Source organism: Lissotriton vulgaris, chromosome 1_2 (genome assembly GCF_964263255.1).
Source record: "Lissotriton vulgaris chromosome 1_2, aLisVul1.2, whole genome shotgun sequence".
In the NCBI taxonomy this organism is placed as follows: domain Eukaryota; kingdom Metazoa; phylum Chordata; class Amphibia; order Caudata; family Salamandridae; genus Lissotriton; species Lissotriton vulgaris.
Genome location: NC_141686.1, coordinates 99,402,246 through 99,429,748, shown reverse-complemented (window position 1 = coordinate 99,429,748; position 27,503 = coordinate 99,402,246). Strand labels below are relative to the sequence as shown.

General features: G+C 43.9%; 1 protein-coding gene across 10 annotated transcripts in view; it reads left to right on the top strand.

The window, feature by feature from the left end:
• Positions 1-27,503, top strand: part of MICAL3 (microtubule associated monooxygenase, calponin and LIM domain containing 3) — a 2,050,293-nt gene that overhangs the window by 307,276 nt on the left and 1,715,514 nt on the right. For all 10 annotated transcript variants that reach the window (XM_086952901.1, XM_086952911.1, XM_086952910.1 and 7 more), the window contains one exon: positions 7,294-7,501. In XM_086952901.1, the coding sequence (XP_086809027.1) occupies positions 7,294-7,501 (208 nt within the window). The remainder of the gene's footprint in view (positions 1-7,293; positions 7,502-27,503) is intronic.

The window sequence follows — 27,503 nt, the reverse complement described above, 5'->3', positions numbered from 1 at the left end:
CCTCTCTCCGCTCTGGCCTACAGAGAATGGCGAATTGGATACACACCAAGAAATTAAAACTTAATGGGGAAAAAACTGAGCTGCTTATTTTTGGAGAACAAAAAGAGCTCTGGGGACCAGCCCATTGGCCCACCGAAATGGGCCCTACCCCGGTAGCGGTGCAATCTGCTCGCAACCTATGAGTCCTAATCGATGACAAACTGTCCGTGCGCTCGCAAGCAGCCAAAACAGCATCAATCTGCTTTGCCATTCTAAAGTGGCTGAGAAAAATTGTGGCAACTCCCTGAAGGGGCGCAAAAAAATGTAGTTCAGGCCTTGATTGGCTCTAGATTAGATTATGGGAACATCTTATATCTAGGCACCAACAAAGAGATCACGCATCGACTACTGGTCGTCCAAAATGCGGCAGCCAGAGTACTCCTCCATCTCCCTGGGCGGTCACATGTTTCTGAACATTTACACAACTTACACTGGCTCAAGATTGGCAATAGAGCTAAATTTAAAGCGCTGTGTTACATGTTAAGAATAAACACAGGGGAAGCCCCAGCTTACCTATGTAAACTGGTTCATAAATATACCCCCTCCCGAAATCTTCGATTACTACATGGGTACGAATGGGTGGACCTTCTTTCGCCTACCTGGCGCCTGCTCTGTGGAACTCGCTCCCACTGAAACTGCGTCTAGAACCAAGCTACATAAAATACCAGATTAGTATTAAGGCATGGCTATTCAACCAATAATATTTACTCCTCCAGGTAGATTAGGGATCCAAGGCGCCGGGACATCCTAAGGGTAGCTGTTGCGCCATACAAGTGTAATAAATAAATAGATAAAATGATTAAAGTGGTTATTGCTACTGCCCTTCTAGGTAGGGCACTTTGGAAATCCACACAGCCGTTTGCAGAACATCTCCCAAGAGATAAAAGAAGGCTGTATGGAAATCCAAAATGAAGCATTAATGGCGTTCAATCAAATCGTTAGTGCTGCAGCAGACTTTTCCCTACTTGTGGAACATGAATACTGCCATGGCGTCTCTCTCCGAAGACTCATGGTTTTGCCTTTCATCCCTCAAGCAAGAATCACAGCAGAGAATGTTAAATCTCCAATTCTCTGGTACTTCGGAAGCCACACAAATGATGTAATGGCTAGACCCAGTGCAAAGAAAATCTTTCCGTCCCTACTAGCACAGTTTCAATTCACAGAGGTTTCAAACCCCTTAGTGGTATCAAGGACGCCAAGAAGGTGGGCAGACAGAAACCCCACAAGCAGCCTTATCACACATACCAAAGGAAGCAGGCTAGGGGTAGATCAACTCAGCAGTCTGCGCAAAGAGGCAAGCAACCATCTGGGTCAAAACCCTGAATTACTTCGGGGTAGGGGAAGGGGTGGAGGGGAGGGTAAGAGGGGCAGGGTGAAGAGGGGAGGGAGAGAGGGAGGAGAAGAGACACACAGACATGGAAATGGCTCATAGCCAGGGACCCAACGATCACCGCAATTCAACTTCCAGGCGATCTCTCTGAGGAGGCTTCTGTATGAATACCTTGAGTAAGTCTTACACGGCTAGGTCATACAGAACGTCTTGCAGTACTTCCAGCCAGGGGCACTGGGGAATGCCCTATGGATCAGCTGGTCAGACACATTTCTTTACTCTTTTCCGTTGGTTTCCCTGATTCCTTCAGTCCTCATCCAGCTGTCCCACTTGAGAGCCAAGATGATCCTAATCGCTCCAGAGTGGCCACGTCCGTGGTGGGACATAGACCTCCTTCACTTGTCCATCCTTCCACATGTCAAGCGGCCATGCAGAGCAGACTTGCTAACTAAGTTTGAAGGCCAGATCTTGCACCCCAGTCTATCCTCATTGAACTTGGCGGCACGGCTCCTGAGCAGGTGCAGCACGGACACTTGAATCTGCTGCAGGAGTGCACGGACGTCCTCAAACAGGCTAAGAAGCCTTCCACCCAATCTGCTTATGCCTTCAAGAGGAATATATTTTGCATTTGGTGTTCCTCTAAGAATGTGGACACTACATTTTGCCAGGAAGATGTCATTCTTCCATACTTAATCCATTTGACAAACTCTGGCTTGCAGTTCTCTTCTATAAAGGTTCACCTGGCAGCCCTTACTGCATACAGAAAATGTCCTTCACAAACCTCTTTTTTCAAAATACTCGTAATCAAGGGTTTTCTAGAAGGGCTGAAGGTTTTGCCTCCCATTAACGTCTTTGGTCTCCCTGGGAACTGAACATAGTAGTCATTTGTCTTATGCAGGATCCCTTTGAGCCTATTCACAAAGCCTCCTGCAACACCTATCTTGGAAGACTGCTTTCTTTGTTGCATTATCATCAACTCATAGGGTTAGCGAGATTCAAGCACTTTGTTCTCACAAACTGTAGGAAAGTAGAATCCGCTTTCATGGTTACCCCATGTTTTTCTTGGTGTCTGAGTGTTTTTGACTTAATCTGCTGGGAACCTGCTAATAGGGACCCAAGCAACTGTGCTTTCTCCGCTATATTGACATTTTAAGCACTTTGGTACCTCCACAATTGGCTACTGGTGTACCCTTGTAAGTCCCTAGTATGTGGTCTTAGGTACTCAGGGCATAGGTACACCATGGGTCTCCCATGAGCTCTAGCATGTTATGTGCCACCCTCGGGAGTCTGCTTAAACTGTGCCTACAGCCCTGCTGTTGCAGTCTGTGTGAGTTGGTGCTTGCACCTCTCCCGACAGATATGTTTCCTTATATCTGAGGTCACTGCACTTAAAACCTATAAGTCATCCCTACAGCAGGCTTTTCTGTCCTGTGGGCAGGGTGCTTGGTTATATCTGTGAGGGTTTATCTGCATGAGTAAGACACCCCTACAAACCCTGAGGTAGAGTCTCCTGGCTTTAAAAGTGTGGTCAGCCATTTTGGACATATAGTGGACATCAGTCATTACAAGATGTCTGTCCATGTAGTGGCTGCAACAAACCCGGTCCTGCTTGGTATCAGACATGTTGGTATCATGCCCAAAACACCTATTCCAGTGTTTAAAGTATGATCCCATGTACTAAGTTTCAGGGACTGCAAGCAAGCTAGTGCTGCTGCCGATCAGAGACCTGATTCTGCCCTGCTGCTGCTCCGCCAAGCTTCAGTAAGGGAAGGTAGAACATTACGTTTCCTGTCGCAAGGAGGTGTGACCACATTCCAGACAGGACTCAGTGTATTGGGCTGGGGTGGGAGCACTTGCAGGTGCCACCAGACTGCTTTGAACTGTATATTTGTTGCCCTCCTTGCATACTCCAGTTTGAACCAGTTCAGAAACCCTTGGTTTCTGCTCTGGTGCAAAACTGGACAAAGGGCATGGGAGTATCCTCCCCTCTGTCCAGCCCTTCCTCTTGGGGTGACCCCCGAGTCGCTCCAACCCTTTCCTTAGGTTACTCAAGGACTCCCTTGTGAGTGGGTCCCCAGATTCGTTGTGGGACAAGACTCAACCCTGAAACTACGTTGCTCTTCAATTGTCGTCACTTGGACTTTAACTGGAACCGCAACAGCATCAAGGAAGACTCCTGGCGCTCCTGGTCTCGATGTTATTCAAGTCTTTTACATCGTCTGTGTCTGTGCTTCATCCAGGTTCTCCAGAAGAGCTGTGGACATCAAGGACATCCGAAGAAATCACCCTTAGAGTGAAGGAGTCCCTCTCCTGCGTCTGCAGGTACTGCAATGAAGCTGATCAGTCTGCTGCTCCGGTCATCCTACGCATTTCCCGAGGCCCAGCAACGCAAGTGGTGGTTCTGCAGCTCCCTAGAGGCCTGAACTGGCTTCTCAGCAATTTTGTTAACCATATCCCTCGTTGGGGCTGCTGGGACCAAACCCCTGTGTAAACCTTTGACTTACCCGTTGCCACCGCTTGTTGGCTCTGCACTCCAGAGCTGTTCGGGCTACAAGAAGCCCCTGCCTCCAGCACCTCATCCCCCGAAAATAGATGTCCTTCCTGCATCTTCTGCACTGTGGGCCTCCATCTTTGGTGTGCTGCTCGAGATCCACTTGTGCTTCCCGTTCACATTCCACTTTCTCAATATATGGTTTGGTCTCCCCCTGGCCACCATTGTATATTTGTGCTACTCACCTGACTCTTTCAAAGTATTCTTGTTTATTGTTTTGATATCTCCACATTGGAGATATACCAATGTGTTAGTGATAGTGTGTGTAATAAATAAGACCTTTTTTTTTTAAACACTGTGTGGTTTCCTTTCTTCTAACCTACACTACTGATTTGAAGTTGGTAAAACAAGCTGCTTTACACTCTTTCAAGATAAGCCTGAATGCTGCTCTCCACAGCTTTTACTTTGAGAGCTTTCAAAGGTTGCCAAAGACCTCTAAAATCACCATAAGGGTTGTCTGGATTAGTGCAAGGTGCATCACTTAAGTGTGCACCATATACTAAGCCAGCCTCCTGCGCGTACCATGCACAGTCTTCCACTCTAGCAAAGCGTTTATGAGAACTCACCCAAAATTCCTCCCTAAGGTTATTTCAGATTTCCATCTTAGTCGGACCATATCATTACCAACAATCTTTCAGAATCCCAGTACTCCAGCTGAAAGAACTCTTCATTATCTGGATGAGAGGAGAGATTCTAAATTCTATCTTGTTAAGACACTGGCCATCCACAGATCGTACCATTCTTTTTAAAACTATAGTCTGGTCCGGTTTAGCCACTTCCAAGCAATCCATCTCCTGATGGATACTTTCCTGTATCTTATTGTGCTACCAGGACGCTAATAAAACACTATAGCTAAACCTAATGCACACTCCACTAGAGGTAAAGGGGCTACCGCTGCTTTACTGAGGAATATCCCTATTCCAGATATTTGCTAAGCAGCCACTTGGAGATCCGTCAATACATTTAACAAGCATTACTTCCTGGTCTCTGATGCTAGAGTTGAGGCCTCCCTCAGAAATCTATTTGTTTAAAGGGCTACCTTTGTTCATTCTATGTCTTCTCCACTGCTTTAAGTAGGGATGGGCTTGCTTCTGTATTCAGTGCTCATGACCATAACTAGAAATTCCCTATGAGAGAAGGACTAGTTTCTTACCCTTAACTCCAGTTCTTTCATTGGTGAATTTCCATTGCTTTCAACGCCAGGTAGTTTGGGGGGGAATTGTTATTTTCTTGAACCTATTTTATAAACCTAGCAAAGAGTTTACCTGTTGCATTCAGCAATGAGATCAGTCTTAAACTAGCTGGAGAGGATGTGGGGCTCCTTTTATAAAGAGGTACCATGACACTACCCTTCCAAGATGAAGGGATTATTCCAGTCCAGTATCAATCATAAAAAAGCTGGCCAAGAAAGATTCCCCAACCTACTTTTTAAAAATAAGAGCAATGTGAAGCTCATTGGGCTCCATTGCTCTCAATGGTTTTATACAAAACACAAAAACAATATCGGCTTGAACTGGAGCACCATACACTACAAACATTTCTTCATCTTTACTGGACACAACCGGATCAGCTCCCCCAGAATCACTAGAATAAAAATTAGAAATATTAACTCGCCCAAATATTTTCGGGCATGCGCTGCCACCCTAGAATCACAGTATTCAGCCACTGAACGCCAATATTTCCTTGAGTTCCTAGAGTTCGCGCTCTCCCTTAAATACCCACTTAGCATCACTTCTTTACTCCAACGCTCTTGCATTTTAAATCTTAAGGCGGTAGATTTCATTCTGTCTTAGACAGGAAAGCAGCTGATTATCAGGAAATGTATTTCCTTATTCAACGCTTTCCGCTTCGGATTACATTTTTTCAGCTGTCTAGGACCTTCATCCTTAGAACCTAAAAAACGAAAACCACCCATGTGAGCTTCAAAGGAGGATATATTGTCACCCCATAAAGACTCATTAGATGTAACTCGTGCATTTTGAGTTTTTATACTGGAGGACGAGATATTACTAGCTGCCCAAAAGGTACGCCTATTCGACTTATTAAAACCAACATCTCCGTGTAATTGGTTCACAGGTGCTAATTACTGAAGGTTAAAGACAACTGCCATACCCACTATCCAAGTCAGTTGGAACTCCCTAAATTCCAAACAAGCGCCAATCATTTAATAGGATATTACATATATTCATGTAAGCTCTGCCAGGAGGTTGAATTGAAGATATTGGGAGCGCACTACCCAGGAGGGGACTGCCCAAGATGACCAATTCATTCTTCCTAAGGGTTTCCAGTAAGAGAAAGGCACACTTATCTGTTCTAATATTTTCCAGTAAAGAAATCTCCGGAATTGATAACACTTCTGCCTCTTCAACATTTGTCAATGTTGAAAAAGAAATGGAAACCTTTGCATTTAAATCACTCATGATAATTACCAGGGGACAATCTTCAGCCATACTAATGTCATAGACAAAAGTAAAAAATAGACTCGCCAGATGGTCATAATATTTACCTGTAGGAATATATTTGCTAAAAGATAGGAGGATTGACGATCTCTCACATCTTGGAAGACCAATTTCAATCGAGACAAACTTGGGGAATGAACAAAAACGCCCTGATTCCAATTTACAGTGTTAAGTAGAGTCGCCACCCTCCCCAAGTACAGCCCCTTTCAGAATGTCTTGCATTGCAAGAGATTACAAAATAGGCAGCAAATGTAAAGCCTGTGCCGGTCCAGGGTTCATGTAAACATAAAATTAATGGGTTAAGAGACTTCAACAAATTCAATTTTGCTTCATGATGACCCAGCCATGTTCCAAGACAGGAGTAGCCTGCAAGAGCTATTTCACCGGATCGCAATTCTTTAGCGTGCAACATCTTCTTTTCAGGACTCCCTTCACCCAACTCCACTAAAGATCATCCTTCAACTCAACAGATTGTGGGTTAACAGCAGGACCCCCAATATTTTGTTGTGCTGGGCGCTCCGAGTGCTCCACAACCGCAACTCATTACTTGGGTTTGGCCGAAAGTCAGGATCAATTTTCACATTATCCACTACAAAACTTTGTATCCACTTGGTAGATAATTGTTAGATTGGTTGTTTTTCTAAAATCATGAAGTTCAGTTTTTTTTTTAATTGAAGAACGTGGTAATGACATGATTGGCAGTTTACAGTGCATTTTTCAGTATGTTGAACACTTTCCATTTGTCTATGATGCAGTGATCTCGTCTCATTGTAATGTTACTAATTTCCTTTGAATGTATTTACCATTCCAGCACTGAATAATTATTCTTGATAAATGACTGCTTTCGAACCTTGATATTGTGATGTAAAACGAAAGGTTGATTGTACTTTTTACATCCAGTGCTTCTTTTACAGTGTCTTATCATAGGTGCTGGACCTTGTGGTCTACGTACTGCTATTGACCTGTCCCTGCTTGGTGCAAAAGTGGTGGTGGTAGAGAAAAGAGATGCCTTCTCAAGAAACAATGTGCTGCATTTGTGGCCCTTCACGATAAACGACTTAAGAGGCCTCGGTGCTAAAAAGTTTTATGGAAAGTTCTGTGCTGGAGCCATTGACCATATCAGTGAGTGAAACATCAAATAATCTGTCTAATTGATTGTGTCTCCTCATGTCTGAAAAAAGCTTTTATAAGGGAGAACACTTGTAATCATTTCTTGACAATTGCCAATGCTATGGACACAGGTAAAGGTGGGTAAGATTTAGAACAGACGCAGTTATCATTTCTAAACCTGTTTTTCCTAGAAGCAATTAACACAAGTCTCTAGAATAGTGGTGAATGCTTTTATGTGAATTGAATTGAATTCAGTCTTCTCAATTGTGTTTACCACTGTTTGGAATGCCTACATCTACAAATGCTATTAACTGTTGTTTTAGCTATGTTCTAGTGTTTTTGGCCTTTTGTTACACACGCTTTTAATTGTATAGTTTCTTGGCATGACCCTCTGTGTGCCTTGAGAGATGTAGAGGGAAGAATGATTTGTGCAGACTAAAAGATGTGCAGAGGAAGAAATCGTAAAAAAGGTTAGAATGCCAACAGCTTACTTAAGAGGGAGATTCTAAGTATAAGTATGCCTTATATTGTGGTAAAGCTGCTACTACTTATTTACGTTGTAACTTAATCCACTCATGCAGGACATCTGCAGGCTGCAGCATGTTCTCTTGCTTCCTAATGGACACATAATGCCTTGTGCAGATCATATTCCTGGAAGTGACCAAGGGAATGAAGGGTGGTTTTCAGAGACCTTCCTGCCCCACCCCCTTCTCAACTTATACCAATAAACTGATAAATGTAATTTGGGCATTGAATACATTTTGAGACACTCTCTTGTGCCACAGATGGCAGAGGCATTTAGCCAGAGGTCGCCATCCTTAACATGCCTACCCCAGGTGCTTTTCCCACATGTCTTAGGTTCTACTGAAGCTTATGCCAGGCTAGGCTGAAAAAGGAAGTTATGATAACTGATCCAGGCATGATTCCCTGGTTAAAGAGAGTCGGTGTAAGTGGCGTGAAGCTCTTCCTGCCATACAGCAGGAGACACATTTAGTAGTTGGCCTTGTTTGAAGAGCAGAACACTATTTGCCACAAGGTCCACGTTGATCTCTGTCTTACGCGTCCATTGTTCTTCTCTCTCTTGCTGTTGGAGAACTTTCTTTCCATGCATTATACAGTAGAATCATAATTTATTACCATTGTAGCATAAAGGCAGGCAGCCGCAAACCTAGCCACTCACTGAGAGGCATGGTTTTGCTTTGTTATAATGGAATTAAAACCTGTAATGAATGGACTAAGGTACATTCCTTGCGCAGTATGGATGAGCGGTTTTGATAATTTGTGATGAAGTTTGTTTTCTGAGCTTTGAGTTTCTGTTGGAGGCTGTCGGACACTTTCTCATGCATGCACATCCCCCCACCACCAAAATCATCCAACTGCCATGGACACATGCTCCAACCAACTCTCCACCCAAATCCAGCCGACATTCACACCGATGAATTCAAGCATACAAAAATACTCCTCACCCAACCCATCATTAACTGAATGATATTTAGACCGAGTGCTCAGGAAGTGCCCCAACTTGGTTAGTGGATCCCAGACCTTTTAAACACAGATGATTTCCTCTATTGTGTTTCCTGTTTAAACACTTAGCATGAAGACAAGGTCTTCAACTACTTCCTGAAATGTGAGCAGTGTGCTTGAATTTTGAATGGACTGCCTTGGTTTTTATTGTCCTTTGGTTATGTTTTTTCCATTTTACTGTATGTAAGATGATCATGGCTTAATCTTAGTACATGTGGTGGGTGGCATATTTGAAACACGATTTCTGAGAGATGTAGCGCCTAACTTCTGGAACTTTGTGCCTCCTGCTTTCATAATTGCTTTGATTACTGTGCAACAGGGACGTTCTTAGTCAAAAAGGAGTAACAGAACAAGCTTCTGTGGAGGTCCACAGTATACAGTTGTTTTTACTGCATGCATCAGCATATTTAATGTGATGACAATACTGGAGGACAGAGTCCTACAGTCAAGCTATCTTCGGTAACTTGATTAAATATTTGGCTTATTTCAAAGCTAGACACAAGTCTTTTATGGAATGTGTTCCCAGTCTTTTACCTAGGATGGCATCTGCTGCTGGAGCATGGCAGGCATAGGGAAAAACTGAATTTGGGCTGATGGATGAATAGCAGAGCACTGAGACATTGAGTGCCTCATTAGAGCAAACCGGTGATTAGTTGAATTGTAAGCCCTCAAGGAACTGTATGGTTGGGACGCTGACACAGCAGTAGCATCAGTGCTTCCCTCCTTGTATTCTGTTCCATACAATGGCCTAAAAAACATGTAAAAAAGGAATAGGAAGTAGAGTTGTGCAACCAAACAGCCTTGTGCTACAAGACATTTGAGGAGAGATTATGCCTCGCAGACAGTTGGTGAGCGATGGTGAAGAAAAGGTAACTGCAAATGTGTCTTTGCATCACTTGTGACCTGGGAAAGAGCACCACGAGACATGGGGTGGGGCTGAGCTTCTGGAAGTTCTAGCCATTCTCTCACTAACTCTTCTGATATGGGGAATGAGAGTATGACTTATAGTGCTGATTCTGGTGGTATAGTTGATTAATGAGTCTATTGTAGGGGCCTGTGTTTGACCATAAGAAATATATCTCCAATTAATAATTTCATACTGTATCAATATAGCTTAGCAGATTTTTTTAATTGTGAAGATAGCTGAGGTATCTAAAATAAGCATAAGAGAGCAATAAAGACATTCTCACACCAGCACCCCGGCAAGCCTGTGCAAGGCCCATCCTACCATTCTTAGAGTATTACCGTAATTTCCTTCTCTCTTTGTGGAATCTATTATACTGCGCCATGAGGCTTGTTCAAAAAGAACTTTCATTCTTATTCATTTCATGATTATTAGGTTATTGCCACTCACATGTGAGACAGAAGACATAATAAGAAGTGCTGCCAATTAGTATCCGAAGAGGTCTGGAATAAACAACTTCTCTACCACCCTCTCCATCAGTTATAAGTTATTTGGTCTTCAGTTCGTATTAATTTTGAAAGTAGACTCTGTTAAAAAAATGAATTGTTTTTTGTGTGAAATAAAATGGGAAAGAAAACCAAGATAGATAGTTTCACCCACTTCTAGACCCGCATGTTCTATGCTCAATTGCCTCAACTCATGTAGTTGCTGTAAAGACATTAGCATACCTACTGATGTATCCTGCGGTACTTCTGACACCAGCTTGACTCTAGTTCAATATCCCATTCAGACATTTTACCAATACTAGAAATAGTTGCGATGTAATCGAGTTCATCTATAATCCAGTGCAAGCTCTAATGATCAGTATCCATATCCAGTTTAATATCGTGTAGAGTCTTACACAGCTTGCCATACACAAATAATGAATCAATAGGGCACGAAACGTAGTCTTTCATCAAAATACTTCCCCTACACCTGGCACGCTAGTGGCTCAATTACCAAGGCAAACTGAATTGGGTGAAGGGCACCCCTGACTTCTACTGGGAGTAGACTTGATGATATGTAGTTCAATTTCATTGTGCATATTCATCAGTAATACTTGCTATGAACTGAATCCCATTCTTCATAATAATTCAAACATAAAAAGCTATTTAATTCAATAGAATACCTTCTCATCTAGCAGGCGTGCAGCTGCCTGAAACATTGGTATCCCTCTAGAAGTTGTATATTGTGCTACTATCAGGGAATACAGGAAGACCAGTTATAAAGTTTGAGATTAGTTATGTGCCAGGGTGTTATGAATTAATTTGAGATGTTTTTACCAAGGCTGATTGAACATACGATTTTATTAAAATGCACATAGTTTACTTGATTTACCCTGTTTTAACAGTGGCATAACCAAGATCACCCAAATTATCTGAATTATAATAATTTATGCAATGGGGTTTGAGTGATGGTGGTCACCTTTCACTTTTTTCAAAGCACTTTTGTATGCAATAGTCTATATATCTTTCAGCCAGAGCCCAAGTACACAGTCCAGTATGCTTCGTTGAGGTTTTCATATGCAAGTGGTTCACTTAAAGGCATCTTGTTTTTAGTCCCGGCTCCTTGATATACCTCTGTTAAAAATTGTGACCAGCGATTTTCTTTTTTGGTTTGTGTTTTAGTATTAGTAGAGAAGTAATTTGGCTTGGGTAGACATTGCTAATCTGGCCTGAATTTTTCTGGCTGACATTTAAAAAAAATGGCGGATGTGTTACAGTGATGTCATATTTTCGGAACCATGACACCTATATACTTCATCTTGGTGTCAAAGCATATGTTTTGGGGGTCAAGTAGTCTTATAGAGACGGAGAATAACTCCTCATAGCAACCCTTCTGGTATTTTCCGAAATGGTGGCTCCATAATTATGTATTTTAGCCATTCTATTGGTAATTTATTTGAATATTGTTTTTGTTTCAGTTTTTCAGTTGATTCAAATTTGTAAACCTGAGCGAAGCAGGTGGAAGCAGAGAATCTTTGCCTCCTGAAAGTTTTGACAACTATGAAATCTGAGGACTCCTTCAACAAAGAAAAATGAGTTGTATGTCAAACTATTCCAAAAGAAAATTTAACATCAATTGCGGCTGGACAGATGAGTTCATGATGCTCTAGAAATACGACAAGATGAAGTTCACAAGACTTATGGAGTTCTCAGCTGATTTAACTACTAAAGTTCTTGCTGCCAAAATAAGATCAAAGGAAGCAGTAAAATCAGCAGGAACCATTTTAACCACATGGCTGCTGGGCGTTTCCCCCCCCCCCTGTGCTGGAAAATGCCATTTTAGTGGCACCATGACGAGCTCAGCTCGTCATCAGCACACGACACCCGTGGGTGATGACGAGCTGAGCTCGTCATCAGCATCGAAAGGGTTAAGAAATGTCCCTAAAGATTTAGATTTTGGACTTAATGACACATTTTGTGATGACACATAGCTCTGCAAATCATGGAAGTCAACAATGCCTGATGTCTTAGATTTTTTTAACATCATTGTTTAATATCAGCAAAGCGAAACTGTTACAAACTAAAGTTGATGTTGAAGATATAAGTTAAGAAGTGGAAGACAATCCGAAGGGCTGATGCTGTGTAAATGTACTGTCTTTTCCAAATCATGTTTTATGAATTGCATCAAGGCAAAAAGAAAACTCCGCTGCACATGACTGCCCATGCAGTCTATGACCATTTCAAAAGTAGAGCGCTAATCACTTCAATTAATAGGATTGGTTATCAACCAGTTTTGACATTACTAAGCAGGAACGTGTTAGCAGTTGATGCTGTAAAATCTTGTGAATCCAACAGCACACCACTTACAAGTGACTTAACCAGGAAAGGGTTTACAATTGCTGCTCTTGATGATTTTGATTTTGAAGACCACTCTTTGTCTGGAATATCCAGCACACATGATACTGCCTTGGTGCTTTTTCAAGACTGTACCAATGAAGTAGCTGCTGGAAAACAAGCTGTGCCAGCTGTAGCTAGAAGCAAAGTTGAAAATACATAACCCAAGTCCTTGCCAGCGTGTCCAAAATCACTTCAAGTCATCAACATGTCCCAGTCTACCAGAAAGCATTAAAATAGCTTAGGACCTAGATCTTCTTCTACCTTATGATGTGTTCTGCAAAGCTGATTTAACTGAATTTATCATATAGCTAATTCGGTGGACTGAAGGGTGAAGAAAAGCCAGTTCCTCTGTGGGCTAGAAAATCATGCTCTGATCTTCCATAATACCGTCCCATTGAAGAAGGTTGGGTTTTTACCAGTAATACTATCCCCAGACACAAGCTACGTAACACACCCTGTTGGTTACTCATACAGGAACTACTAACCACTCCCTGTCATCTTTTCCTCCCAATTTCCTCCAAGTCCTGTTTACTTAGATAAAATATGGGTCCTCAGATGACCCTCTTAAACCCGACCTCTTTATAAAGTTCCAAGACTGTATGTTACCCGGATGATTGGAACTTACTAACCTATCCTTCTCTTCGGCAGTTACCCCAGAATCATGGAAACATGCCAGAGTCATTCCCTTGCTAAAAAACCTTCGCTACATGCCACCAGGCCAGAGAATTTCCGTCCGATTTCCCTACTCCCATTTTTAGCCAAAATAACAGAATATCACGTCCGCACTATCCTGACTCATTACTTGAAAGCTCATTCTATATTGGGTCCTTCCCAAAATGGGTTCAGTCCTAGTCATAGCACTAGTCAGCTCTGTTGACAGTCACTGAACAATTACGAGCCTCCCCGGATGAGAGCAGAACCCCAGCACTGATTCTACTCAACCTAAGAGCAACTTTCGATATATCCTGCTGCACTAGCTATGGAAGATCGGTATCGTTGGCAAACCCCTCTCCTGGTTTTCTTCCTTTTTGTCCGACAGCACCTTTCAAGTCATTGCTCCCCCTTTTTACTCCCATACACATGTTTTATGCTGTGGCGTCCCCCAGGGTTCAGCATTAAGCTCTTCCTTGTTCAAGGTCTGCATCTGGCCATTTGCTCAGCCAGCTAAAGCTCGAAATATCTCCTTGGTGCCATATGCTGATGACATGTTGTTGGTGCTTACCTTTACCAATGATGCTAGCCAAGACACTGCAAAATTTTAGTAGGCCCGGACGCCCTCTCTGATTGGATGACTGCCAACTGTCTCCAATTGAATTTCTCTAAATCTGAGATCCTTCTCTTTGAAAGAGATCCCCATCTCTGGGGTAGCAACTGGTGGCCTCCCGTGCTTGGCCCAACCCCCTGCTGAAAACTGTTATCAAGAACTTGAGCATCTGGGTGGATAGCGCCCTCTCCTTTGACACTCATGTCAGTGGCAGATACTTGCTTCGGCCTGCTCCGGGGCCTAAAACCCATTCTAGGACTTTTAGCCTTTCGCACCTGTCAGATGATTGTCCCGGACACTGCCTTGGCTAGGCTGGACTACTGTAACATGTTGTTCCTTGGCTCCAATAAGTCTGACAGAATGCCGCCGCACATAATCTGTTTGCTCTCCCTAGGTATTGTTCGGTCTCTGGTCTCCTTCGCTGTCTACATTGGCTGCCCATTGAGCAGAGAATTCACTTTGAAGCCATTTGCTCCACTCATAAGATTCTCTCTGACACATGTACAGCGATTTGGAGCAATCTGTGTCTTCCCTATGCCTCCACGCGTGCTCTATGCTCTGCTGATCTCCACCTGCCTCGGGTTTCCCAGGTCCGCAGAGCTGGAGCGCGCTCATTGCGGGTGATTGCATCGGCCCTCTGGAACTCCCTGCCCCTCTCCACCAGAAGCATTTCTAACCACTTGGCCTTCAGAAGGGCGGTGAAGATTTTGCTCTTCGCTGATCGTTCGTCTCCTCCACTCGCTTATTCTTCCTAGCTGTCTTAGCTCTGGGACGTTCCATTGCTGTGACAGCCATGCGTTTTACAAATATTTTAACAAAGCACAAACACATTCTAAAATGTGCGTGCTCTGCTTGAAGACCAGCCTATCCTGGCAATTTTCTGCAATTAAGTTGTTTTCCGTGTTGTAGCTTACATTTTTATGAGCAGTCCATTAGAATTCGATGATCTTTATCCAATGATGGGCATTTTCCACATGACAAAAGTTGCATTGTGATGTTCAGGAAGGTATCTTAGTGGATGTGGCATAGACAATGCACTTAATGAGGCATAAATCTTTGGAAGCAAAACTGTCCAGTCCATATTGAGCGGAACTTATTAGTTCGTTGCAAAGTATTCTCATCATATCTGAGTAATAGAAACATTGTGTTTGTCTTTCTTGTTCCAGAATGCATTTAAATTAGGATTTACATATATAACAGAAGTGAACAAGGCACAGGGTGCACTTCATTCAAAAAACCTAATGCAAAGCCAGCTAATATTCAATACACTCAGGTCAAAATCAGAAAATCTGAAAATCAAGTTCGTAGAAAATCACATTTTTGCAAGTACTGGGGAAATGTTTTATACTTAATAGCTCTGTTGAAAAAGTTGGTAGATGCTGATCGGGAAGGTGTTTGGGAGCTGCACTTGAAGACTGTGGTTCCTGGTATTTGGAAAAAGTAAAAAAAAACCTACAGGTGGAATAACAACACCACTACAGAAAATTCATCCAAAGACATTTTTTGGCGAAAGACAGAAGGGAAGGTTCAATGCTGTAGCTCCAGATATGAAACTGGAACAAATGATTCAGAAATCACAGAAAAGCTCAAAGGGAATTGTTGGTCACACATAAAAGTGAATATGTTGCTCAATTGAAGCTAGTTTCCCATGAAGTCTTTTCTATTTGCAATGATTTCAGGGAGATTACAAATTCAAAGTTAATGGTCCATCGTAAAACTGTTCCTCACCATGAACTTGTGGGATATCAGTCAGTAAAACAGCATTTATAAAATGCGACACTGTCACCCCTAGGGTAATATGGGCACTGTGTCTCCGTCAAAGAGCCAGGTCTAGAGTCTGATCTGAAGTTATCCAGCGAGAGGGCTGTGTGAAGCTGCAGGGGGAGGTTGTTCCAGGTCTTTGCAGCAATATAAGGGAAGGAGCGGTTACCTCTTCGACGAATGCGGGGTGTGTGTGTGTGCATGATGGTGAGTGAAGAGGAGCGCAGGAGTCTAGCAGGTTGGTTGAAATTCGGTGGATGGTTGAGGTAGGCAGGTTCTAGGTCATAAAGGGCTTTGTGTTTCATGCGTGAGGATCTTGAACTGGCATTTCTTCTGGATGGGGAGCCAGTAGAGGTCTTTCAGGTGGGGGTGATGTTGGTTCATTTGGGGAGGTCCAGGCTGATTCTGGCTGCCGTGTTCTGTATTGTCTGGATTATTTTGAGGAGCTGAATGAAGATGCCAGAGTAGAGGACGTTGCCTTAGTCAAGGCGGCCGGTGATGAGGGCCTGTGTGATGGTCTTTCTGATGTTGGTTTTGATCCATCTCAATATTCTGCAGAGCGTGTTAAGTGTGGCAGCAGGAGGAGGCGACTGCGTCAAATTGTCACTCTATGGGCAGTTGGCTGTCGAGGATAATGCAGAGGTTGCGAGCATGGTTGGTCAGTGGGGGTCTGAGGTCTGGTTGCACCAGTTGTGGTCCCCTGCGAGGTGTTCTTCCCGAAAATCAGTATTTCAGTTTTGTTTGAGTGGTGTTTTAGGCAGTTGTCTCTCATCCAGTTGGCTACGTTGTCATGGGGTTGCAGAAGTTGGGTTTGGTGTTAGACGCGTCTTCGGTGAGTCAGAGGATTAGTTGAGTGTTTTCTGCATAGGAGATTATGTTATGGGGGATTTGTAATGTCTGCATGGGGAGGTCATGTAGATGATGAACAGGGTGGGATTTAAGGATGCTCCTTGTGGTACTCCAGGTATGATTTCTTTGGGTGTAGAGGTGAAGGGAGGCAGTCTGATGCTCTCTGTGTGCATCCTGTAAGGTAGGAGGCGATCCACTTGAGGTTGTCTTGCTGTATGCCTATGTTGTAGAGTCTGTTGATGAGGGTGTTGTGGGTGACTGTGTTGAATGCCGCTGAGAGGTCGAGGAGGATCAGGGCCACAGTTTGTCAGCAGTCGGAGTGTTCTGATGTTGTCTCTGGTGGAAATCAGTGTTGTCTCAGTGCTGTGGTTGGCAGAGAATCCTTATTGAGAAAGGTTCAGTAGCTGGAAAGAGGGGGGACCTTTTGATAAACATGTTGGCAGTCACCTTCCTTTCATGCAGCAGCAAGGAAACCCCTTTGAAAGAACAGCAACTACACAACTTTGTGACCGAACAGTATGTGGATAATGATATAAAGACTTGTCTACTAGATGTCCTAAAATATGGATCGAAACTATACACAGAACTGAAGTAGGAGAGATTTGTATTTAAAGAGAAAAAGCTGTTTGACATAATCACTAAGGATAAATTCCACGCTTTAATTGACATAGTAAGAGTTTTCTAGAAACAGCCACTACAAACCAGGTTAAAGAAAACAACTTTCGCAAACACACATTGTTTGATGGAGATGCTGCAACCAAGCCAGTGAAGCAGAAACTCATACAAGAGCTTGAAAAAATCCTTTCACCTAAAGAATTTCAATTCGAAAAGGTATCCTCATTGAAAACTGTTGTTGTTGTGTACTATGTCACATTTGCAAATGGTCAAGATTTTATCCATGCAAAACTTTGGAGAGGTCTTTCAAATTCTTCTACGTATATCAAGTCAGTGTGCACCTTGCAAGAACTGCATATTGTCTTTGACAGTTATCTTGAACTGTCACAAGAAGATGAGAGAATGGGATGAATGTCCAAAAGTGGAACAATTGACCTTGCCTGCATCAAATATTCAACATCTATACCTGTACAATTTGATAATTTCTGGTCATCATCATCGAACAGGATGAACTTGGAGATGTTAACTTGCCAAAACATTGCTGATATTTCAGCGAACATTGAATTATCCAGTATTATGGGTATCTTTCATAGATTCACATGCCTGAATCATTCCCCGTCGTCGGGGTGGGAGTCCCCGGTATATAAAAAGAGTAATTTCATAAAGACATATACATAGAAATAGGCCAGAGGCCTCTCATTAGTAACATATCCATGTCCTTTTGTAAAAAGGACCAAACTTTGGCCAAGAGCCAATCAGATCTCACCACCCTCTAGAACCTTCCTGGAAGGAGCCCTAGTCCCTCAGATTTTCTACCGCACGTCGTGCTAAGGGAGTCTCCTCTGAGCTCTGCTTAGTTTCTTTGTATTTCTGGATTTATTTCCACATATTTGTCTCAGAATTATCTTTCTGTGAGGAATCTTCTGTTTAGCCATGGCTGATACTCCAAAAAAGGGACTTTTCAGACCTTGTGCCTCTTGTGGCAAAAAGAGGCGTCATGTGGATGACGGGCATGAAGACTGCCTTTACTGTCTATATCCTGACCATTCAGCAAAGGATTGTAAAGTCTGCCGTACATTTTCGGCCTAAACTCTCAAGGATAGAGAGGGCCGACTGCTGTTATGGCTCCAGAGACTTAAGGACAAAGATCAACCAGTCTCTTCAGGGGAGAGTGAGTGTTCCATTGGGAGTGTACACTCTACTCCTAAAAGGCCCAGAACTTCATCCCCAGGACCATCTGTACAGCCTTCTCAAAAGAAGACGCCCAAGTCTTCAGAGGATCGTTCTAAGGCTACTGCTGTAAAGGTTTCTTTACAAGATCCTGCCTTCAAGAAACCTTTGGTGACATCTTCAGCCCTGCCTGTGACAAGGTCGACAGCCACGATCTCCACGTCGGTGGCGTCATCTTTATCATCAATGTCGACAACTACTACACCCTCATCGTCGACGGGTAGGTCTGTTCCATCTCTGATTATTATTAAAAATACCTCGAAGGCGCCACCATCGACGAGTGCCTCATCGTCGACTAAGTCTAAACTGTCGTCGTCGACAAAATCTTCGACATCGACGAACCTCTCCATCGTCGACAAAATCATCAACGGCGTTGAAGGCCCCATCGTCGACGACAAGTTCATCGTCAATGAAGTCATAGTCGTCGATACCAGCGTCGACGAGGCCGTCGACGACGACACCACCGTCGACGAAGCAGTCGACGACAACACCAGTATCGACGAAGCCGTCGACGACAACACCAGCATCGACGAAGTCATCCACGAAGCAAACATCTTCGCCGTCGTCGTTGAAGAAGACACCGTCGACGACACAGTCAGTTGACGACCATTCCATCGACGGCAGGATCACCTCCATTGAAGTGTACCTATACACACTTCAGGATGACTACGCGTACACTGACGCCAGAGTTAACCTCGCCGAGCAGGGTGCAACCATTTCCCCCGGCTCATCTCCTGGATACTGAAGACTCGGATGAGGGCTCTATGTTTCAGCAAGCAACAAGCCCATCTGAACTGCATGTAAAGCTTCACGAAAGCTCAGACTATGAGGAAAACGGACAGGAAAGTTTGGAGTACCAGGAGGAATTCCAACCTCCACCGCCTCCACAACAGCCTATGGTGTGTCTCCCAGCTTTTATTGTGGCAGACCTGCAGTTTCTCATTGCGGACTACAAGCAGAGGTTCCTGTCCACTGCTCCACCTCCGCCAGTGGTGACACAGCCTGTTGTTACACCTACAGTGTCACACCGCCACCTAGACCTCGGCCTGCTCCTTTAGTCCTCCGACCATATCCCACTCCCTCACGTCCTCTACCATCCTCTGAAGAGGAAGAAGAAGAGGAGCAACAACGTGAGGAAGGGGAGCTCCAGGAAGACGAATGGGATGAGTATGTAATTTCAGGTCCAGCATCCCCTGTGCAGGCACAAATGGATTCTCCCCCGGAAGACATTGGGGGTTTCCACAACATCGTAGAGAGAGCGGCGTTGTGCTTCAGCCTCAAAGTAACAGCAACACCTCAGGATTGCTTCCTTTATGATTTTAAAGAGCCATTCCAAAAGGCGGTACGATCTATTCCCATCATTGATCACGTTTGGGAACAAGGGGAGAAAATAATGCAAAACCCTTCATCTCTGGTTCCAGTGCTGCCCAGGCTGGATAAAAAATATAAAGCCCCGGACACAGCCCCAGCTTGCCATATTGGCCATCCAAAGCCGGACTCTGTGATAACCCAGGCAGCACAACGCAAGTCAAAAAATCCTTCGGCTGCATTGACTGCGCCGCCAGATAAGGAGGGCCGAAAGCTAGACAACATAGGGAAAAGGTTTTCGTCTATGTCAGCTTTACAAGTGCGTGCAGCAAACTCTTTAGCTTTACTGGGATGCTATAACCGTCAAATGTGGGCAGACGTAGCTCCATACTTGGATTCCCTTCAAGAGGAGCAGAAAGGAGAGACGAAGATTCTCCTAGAAGGCGAGCACTCCGCCTCGGAGATGATTGATGTGGCAATGGATATCGCATCCACGGGGTTCCGACAGCTGGCAGGAGCTGCAGTCCTGAGATGCCAAGGTTGGCTTAAGGTAACCTCTTTCTAGCCTGAAATTCAAGCCAAGGTATTAGACATGCCATATGACGGTAAGCTTCTGTTTGGACAACACATCGATGAGATTGTTCAGAGTATCAAGAAAGATACTGATACCGCAAGAGCTCTAGGTACTCTTCAATACAAGAATCCTTCCTTTCGAGGCTCCAGTGGAAGAGGTCAGTCCTCTAGAGGCACCTATCAGGGATACAAATCCACGTACAGCTCGGGCCAACAATACAAACCCCAGTACCAGCAAAGGCAGCCGCAAAACCAGTCGTCCTACAACAAGTCTTCCTTTCGCGGACGAGGGGGAAAGAAGGACGCAGGCAGAAGGCAATTACTTTTCTCTGCCACAGGTCTCCAGTTTCTCTCCACCTTGCAAAGTTGGTGGGAGAATTTTATCCTTCCTTCACAATTGGCAACAAATTACGACGGATCAGTGGGTCCTCCAACTTGTTCAATTCGGACACTCTCTGGAGTTTGTAGAAACTCCTCCTCAAAAGCCTCCAATCCCAATGCGGCACAAAAATCTAAAACTACTACAATTGGAACTCTCCCTCATGCTCAGAAAAGGAGAGATAGAAAGAGTCCCCCGGAATCAGAAAAACAAGGGATTCTATTCCTGATTCTTCTTAATTCGAAAGAAGGAGAAAAAATGGAGACCTATATTGGACTTGAGAAGCCTCAACCAATACCTCAAAAAACAATCATTCCGCATGGTGTCCATCCTGGAGGTGCTACAACTCCTCAATGCAAACGACTTTATGGTGTCTTTAGACCTTCAAGATGTTTATTTTCATATACCTATCCACAAGAACCACAAGCAATTTCTCAGGTTCGAAGTGGTGGGCAAACACTACCAGTTTCGAGTGTTGCCCTTCAGCCTAAAGTCGGCACCACGCATTTTCACCAAGTGTCTGTCTCCAGTAGCAGCATACCTTCGCCAACAAAATTCACCAGGTCTTCCGGTACTTAGACGACTGGCTCGTCAAGGCACCTACTTAGGCAGGCGTGACCAAGTCCTCCCACGCCTGTCTTCAGCTCTTCAGTGCTCTGGGACTTACACTCAACGAAGAAAAATCGGTCCTTCAACCTCCCAGTGTCTCACTTTCCTCGGAGCTGTCCTAGATACTGCTCAAAGGAAGGCTTTCCCTTCACTGGATCGTCAAGTGAAACTAAGGACCTTGGTCACCCGGATTCAGTCCAAAAAGTCTATCACTGTGCGCTTATACAAGTCCTTGTTAGGAATGATGTCCTCAAACATCCTGTTGGTCCCACACTGCCGCCTTTGTATGCGCCCACTTCAGGAGGCGCTTTCTGCTCAGTGGATTCAATGCAGGGGATCCTTCGACGTCATCTGGATAACTCCTGCCATGGTCCAGGCTCTGAACTGGTGGCTTCATTCTCAAAATCTACGGCGGGGCCTATCCTTCATACTTCCAATTTCGCCACATGTGATAACTACGGATGCGTCCTTGGAACGTAGGGGGGCGTTCCTTCAGGACCTCCAAATCAATGGGCAGTGGTCCGCGGCAGAGAAGCAACTGCACATAAACCTCCTCGAGTTGAGGGCAGTGTACCTGGCACTAAAAGCGTTTCTGCCCAGGATCAGGAATTCCCCAGTGCTTGTGAGAACAGACAACACCACCACAATCACTATCTGAACAAACAAAGGGGAACAGGCTCTCTATCGTTGTCTCAAGAATCTAAAAAAAAATAAATTTGGAATTGGCTTCGGGCGGATTACGTCCCAGGGACGGACAATGTCCTGGCAGACTCTCTGAGCAGGCAACGTTCCATATGCCACGAGTGGGAGCTAGATCATCATCTTCTCAGCTCGGTATTCGCCCGATGGGGCACACCACATCTGGATCGGTTTGCGACGCAACACAATGCAAAATGCCAACATTACGCAAGCTAGCATCGCCAGAAGGGATCTCTGGGGAATGCATTTTCGATCGGATGGTGCAACATCTTTGCGTACGCATTTCCGCCATTTCCCCTGATTCCCAGGGTTCTCCGTAAACTGAAGGCAGAGCATTGCACCCTGATCCTAATAGCTCCAGCGTGGCCGCACCAACACTGGTTCACAGAGCTTCATCTCCTATCGCTGGAACCGCCAATTCTATTCAAGCCTTGCCCGACTCTCCTTACAATGAACCAAGGTCAAGTCCAGCATCCGGATCCAGCATCTCTCAGATTGTCGGCTTGGCTCCTGAGTTCAGAGAGTTTCAAAACCTAGACCTTTCTCAAGAATGCAGGACAGTCTTAGCCTGGGCTCGGGCGGACAGTACCAACAAGACGTATTCTCTTAAGTGGAAAAGGTTCTGTGTATGGTGTAAAGCAAATAAGATACACCCCTTTTCCTCCACACCTGCACAAATTCTACCTTACCTGCTCCATGTGGCGCACTCAGGACTGGCGCATGCCTCTATTAAGGTCCACCTGGCTGCAATTTCTCGCTTCAGACGTTCATCATCTGGTTCCTCCCTCTGGTCCGAGAGACTAGTTAAGCAGTTTTTAAAAGGTCTTTTCAGGACATTCCCTCCAGTGAGAGCTTTACCACCCACCTGTCAATTAAACATCGTCCTTGCTCAACTGATGAAACATCCCTTTGAGCCAATACACACAGCTGACATCAAATACCTGTCCTGGAAAACCACTCTCTTGTTAGCGCTCACATCAGCAATGCGTGTAAGTGAGCTGCAAGCTTTCTCTATTCAGGATCCTTTCTTGCAATTCAAACAGGACAGAGTTATCCTACGAACCAACCCTAAATTCATCCCAAAGGTTCCATCTAATTTTCACTTGAATGAACCTATAGTCTTGCGGACTTTCTTCCCAAATCCACTTTCTGCAGCAGAGAGGTCTCTCCACTCTTTAGACCTCAAACGTTGTCTGAAATTCTACATTCATCGAACAGAACAGTTCGGAAATCCAACCAACTTTTTGTCGCTTTCAGTAGGCCTAGAAAGGGCCTTCCTTTGACTAAGCAGAGCATTTCCCGTTGGATCTCGGCAGCAATAACTTTCTGCCATCAACAGGCAGGGCATCCTCTGCATTCTAAAGTGAGAGCTCATTCTACCAGAGCTGTCTCTACTGCGGGAGTGCCCAATATCGACATATGCAGAGCGGCGACATTGAAGACACCGCATACGTTCACCAGGCACTACTGCTTGGATTCTGAACTTATGAAGGATGCAGCTGTGGGTCAAGCAGTACTCCGTCATCTATTTCACTAGAGGTGAGCCTTCTCTTTCATCCCACCTTCCTACTGCATACTTGCACATTTCTTTACTACATTGTTTTTAGGGTACTTGTTCTATTTCACAGATGGTATTCTTATATCGTGTGATTTTACATGTTGTACCTTACGAAATGTGCTGGATATTGCTTGTTACTCTGATTCAGGCATGTGAATCTATGAAAGATACCTATAATACTGGATAAGAAATGCGTTACTTACCTGTAACTGCAGTTATCCAGTATTGGTATCTTTCATAGATTCACATGCAACCCACCCACCTCCCCTGGAAGGGCTCACCTTAGCTCTTTCAGTAGGTACTATTTAGCACTGTGCTTACGAAAATCTGAGGGACTACGGCTCCTTCCAGGAAGGTTCTAGAGGGTGGTGAGATCTGATTGGCTCTTGGCCAAAGTTTGGTCCTTTTTACAAAAGGACATGGATATGTTACTAATGAGAGGCCTCTGGCCTATTGCTATGTATATGTCTTTGACATTACTCTTTTTATATACCGGGGACTCCCACCCCGACGACGGGGAATGATTCAGGCATGTGAATCTTTTAAAGATCCCAATACTGGATAACTGCAGTTACAGGTAAGTAACACATTTCTTTCCATTTCTTTCAAATGGAGTGATTGTCAATGAGAGGTTGGTGAGTTGGTGTCTGTAGAGATGTATTCAAAAGGTACAGGCCATATAGTTCAAGAACTTAACAGCAAATTGGAAAAAGATGACCTTTGTGTTGTGCCAGAGGTTTAGTAAGCTTTTCGAAACCGTTCCAAACCAGTCATTATACTGTCAAATGACAGATGTTTATTGTGCTACTTATATTTGTTGCATTGTTCATAAGTCAAGTACGGTCAGAGTTACGGATATGTTATGGAACAGGTGAGAAGAGACACTTAATCCCGCTTCATATTCTGTACAAGAAACGTCACTTAGAGATGCCTAGTGTTCTCATCAAGACACATTCTTACGAGTCACGGCTGTATGAGCAAAATTGGAACAAAGCTTGTAGCTTTATCTGCTGAACCTGTGAAGTTTCTAAAAACGTTTATCTGAGACAGAAGAATAATGTGACTTTAAAGCTGTAGTAACATACCTTGTGCATGTGTGGAAAACGAGTTCTGACTGTCGCACCTTTGCCGAGCCTCTGTACAGTTAGTTCAAGAGAACAGTCCAGCTAAGTGATCTTCCACCGATGTCATATTGTGTGCGTGGACACATTAAGAGTGTTCTACTTGATCAGAACATGTGTAATGTTTTGGATCATGCATTATGTAGAGAAAGATCAGTGTGAATTTAGTTAGGAACATGTTGATGGATGGGGTGCTAAAACCTAGGAAATGTCTTCATGCTCTACCCACAGAAATTGCACGTACATGTACCTGCAAAAACTGTGCTGCAGAAAGATAATCCTGTCGATATGCTCTTCTCCAATGTTCAACTTTCTGCAAATTTACCACGAGCAATTGCTGAAAGAGTGAACTATAAAAATGTATCTAAAACGGCAGTGATCTATTTCTTTTTCCTGTTCAGATAATGAACATTGTTCGGTGAATACATAAAATGAATAAAAAACATTATTATTTGTTTAATTTCTAGTATAACCGCCATTTAGGAAAGTGGCAGAAGGGTTACTCTTAGGAATTTTCTATCTCTATATGACTACTTGATCCCCAGAACCTATATTTTGACACCAAAATTAAGTATATAGGTCTCATGGTTCCTGAAATTACATAATCACTGCAACACATTCCCATTTTTAAAAATGTAGTGCAGAAAAATTTGGCCAGGATCAGCAATGTCTACCCAAGTTAAATTACTTCTCTAATGATCACAAAACACAAATCAAAAGTGCAAATCTGAAGACAAAATTTCCTTTTTTTTTAACAGAGGTTTATCAAGGGTCTGGGATTATTTCAGGCCCTTTCTAAAAGCACTTATGTTCTTCCATATATATTTGGTTCAAAGCATTCCACAAGTAAGAGCCCCAATTTCTCAGTGGTCTGCCTCTGTGTTTGATCTGATGGAATGCTCTTTGGAAAATGAGATGTGTAGATGGAGACAGCAGGTTTTTAAATTGGGCATGTTAAGGGGGGTGTCTCTGTAAGTATCTTGGACCTTTGTCTTAGCAGAGCTTGTGCATGGTGCAAACCATTTTGTACTTGATGCCTCTGTGTTCTGGTAGTCATTGTAGAGATTTCAAGGCATGACTTCTTTGGTCATGCCCCTTCAGGTTCTGGCAGTCTGGCTACCTGTTTAAGAGTCCCATATTTTTTTTTTTAAGTTCTGTATATATTCTAGAACACTGCTGTTTTGCTTTTTCAGGGCCACTTGCAGCACTTTTTAGTGGTCTTTGAAGAAGCAGAATGTGCACACTGATACCTATGACTACCATGCTTCCTTGAGGGTCGATGGAAAGCTGTGCATAAAAAATGACTCCCAGGTTATTTCATTTGAAAGCAGTGGTAGAGAATAGTTTGAGAGCAAAAGGAAGCGAAGTTCAGGCTGACATCAAAATCCTGCTGTTGCTTACATTTATGCAATGGAAGCTTTGTTTTATCCAGTAGAATATGTGAACCAGACACAAGGAGCTATTCGCCTGGTTTTTAGGGCTTGACCTCTGCAATGCGCTTGCGCATTCAGAGGTCGAGACATATAAGGGCTTAACCAGAGTTTAACCAACCTGGCGATTTGCTGCTGTGCCTGTGAAAACCAATGTCAATGCGCAAGCGCAATCACCTTAAAAGCGCGTGCACATGAAAGCCAGCCATCTGTTCCCCAGCATGGTGCCTCCAGGAGCTCTTGAAAGGTATCCGCTCCTCCCCTAATTATTCCCGGCCGGCCGTGCTTTCACTTTGTCTCTGTCTCGCGTCTCTCCTCCCCGTGCGTCTCGTCACCCTTACTCTCCTCTATTCTTCCCTTCTTGTTAGTTTTCTATCGGACCTTGCGCCTCTTTCTATTATAAGTGTAGGTTTCACATTAGCTGTTTTCATCACGTAATTCTCGACTGCGCTCATACGTGGTACTCCTTTTATCGCAGTTCGCGCTCCTTCAAAAACTATGTTCTTAGCATACCACGCGCCACTATTTTTATGTATCCCTGCATTTGGGCTTGCACTTGAATTATTCAAGCCAGTCTTCACGTTATCCGTGAGCGCATTGCCTCATTCCTCACCATGGGTGGGGAATTCATATCGCCCGACGCCCGAGACTTGTTGATTTCTGTCAGGGGCAAGAAGATTTAATGTCTATTTTGTCCCACGGACAACTAGACATTAAATCAAAGTAAACCGAGATTGCCCCATACTCTGTCCCGCCCCACAGCTATCTGCTCGGTGTGTGGCCGGTAGTGTTCCATCCTCTCTCTGCAATTGTTTTTTTAGCTTCTGTATGCAGGCATAGATTTTACATATTACGAGTTCACACAAGAACAATCGTCTGCCTATGAGTGCTCAAGTCTCTCACTTGATTTACTAATGCCATAGTTAGTAAGCGTGATAGCATGGGATGCCGAATACAGAATGCCCAATTTATTTTCCTTGTAGGCAAGCATTTTAAAAACACGCTTTTGTATTCTCCTAGCAGCTAATGTCTGTGTAGCTAGTGCCCTTTTGCTCTGCAAGTTTATGAAGTAGGGGAAAGAGGCTGTAAAAAGAGAACGAAACCGGGATGAGCAAAGAGCGGGATCTTTGAGAGCTTACTTTCTCCAGTATTAGGGGTGTCTTTCATAGATTCACATGCCTGAATCATTCCCCGTCGTCGGAGTGGGAGCCCACGGTATATAAAAAAGCAGTAAAATATATCATTTGTACATAACAAATAACAGTATACCCAACCAGGAAGTAAAGTAGCCCCAGCTACAGTATATAA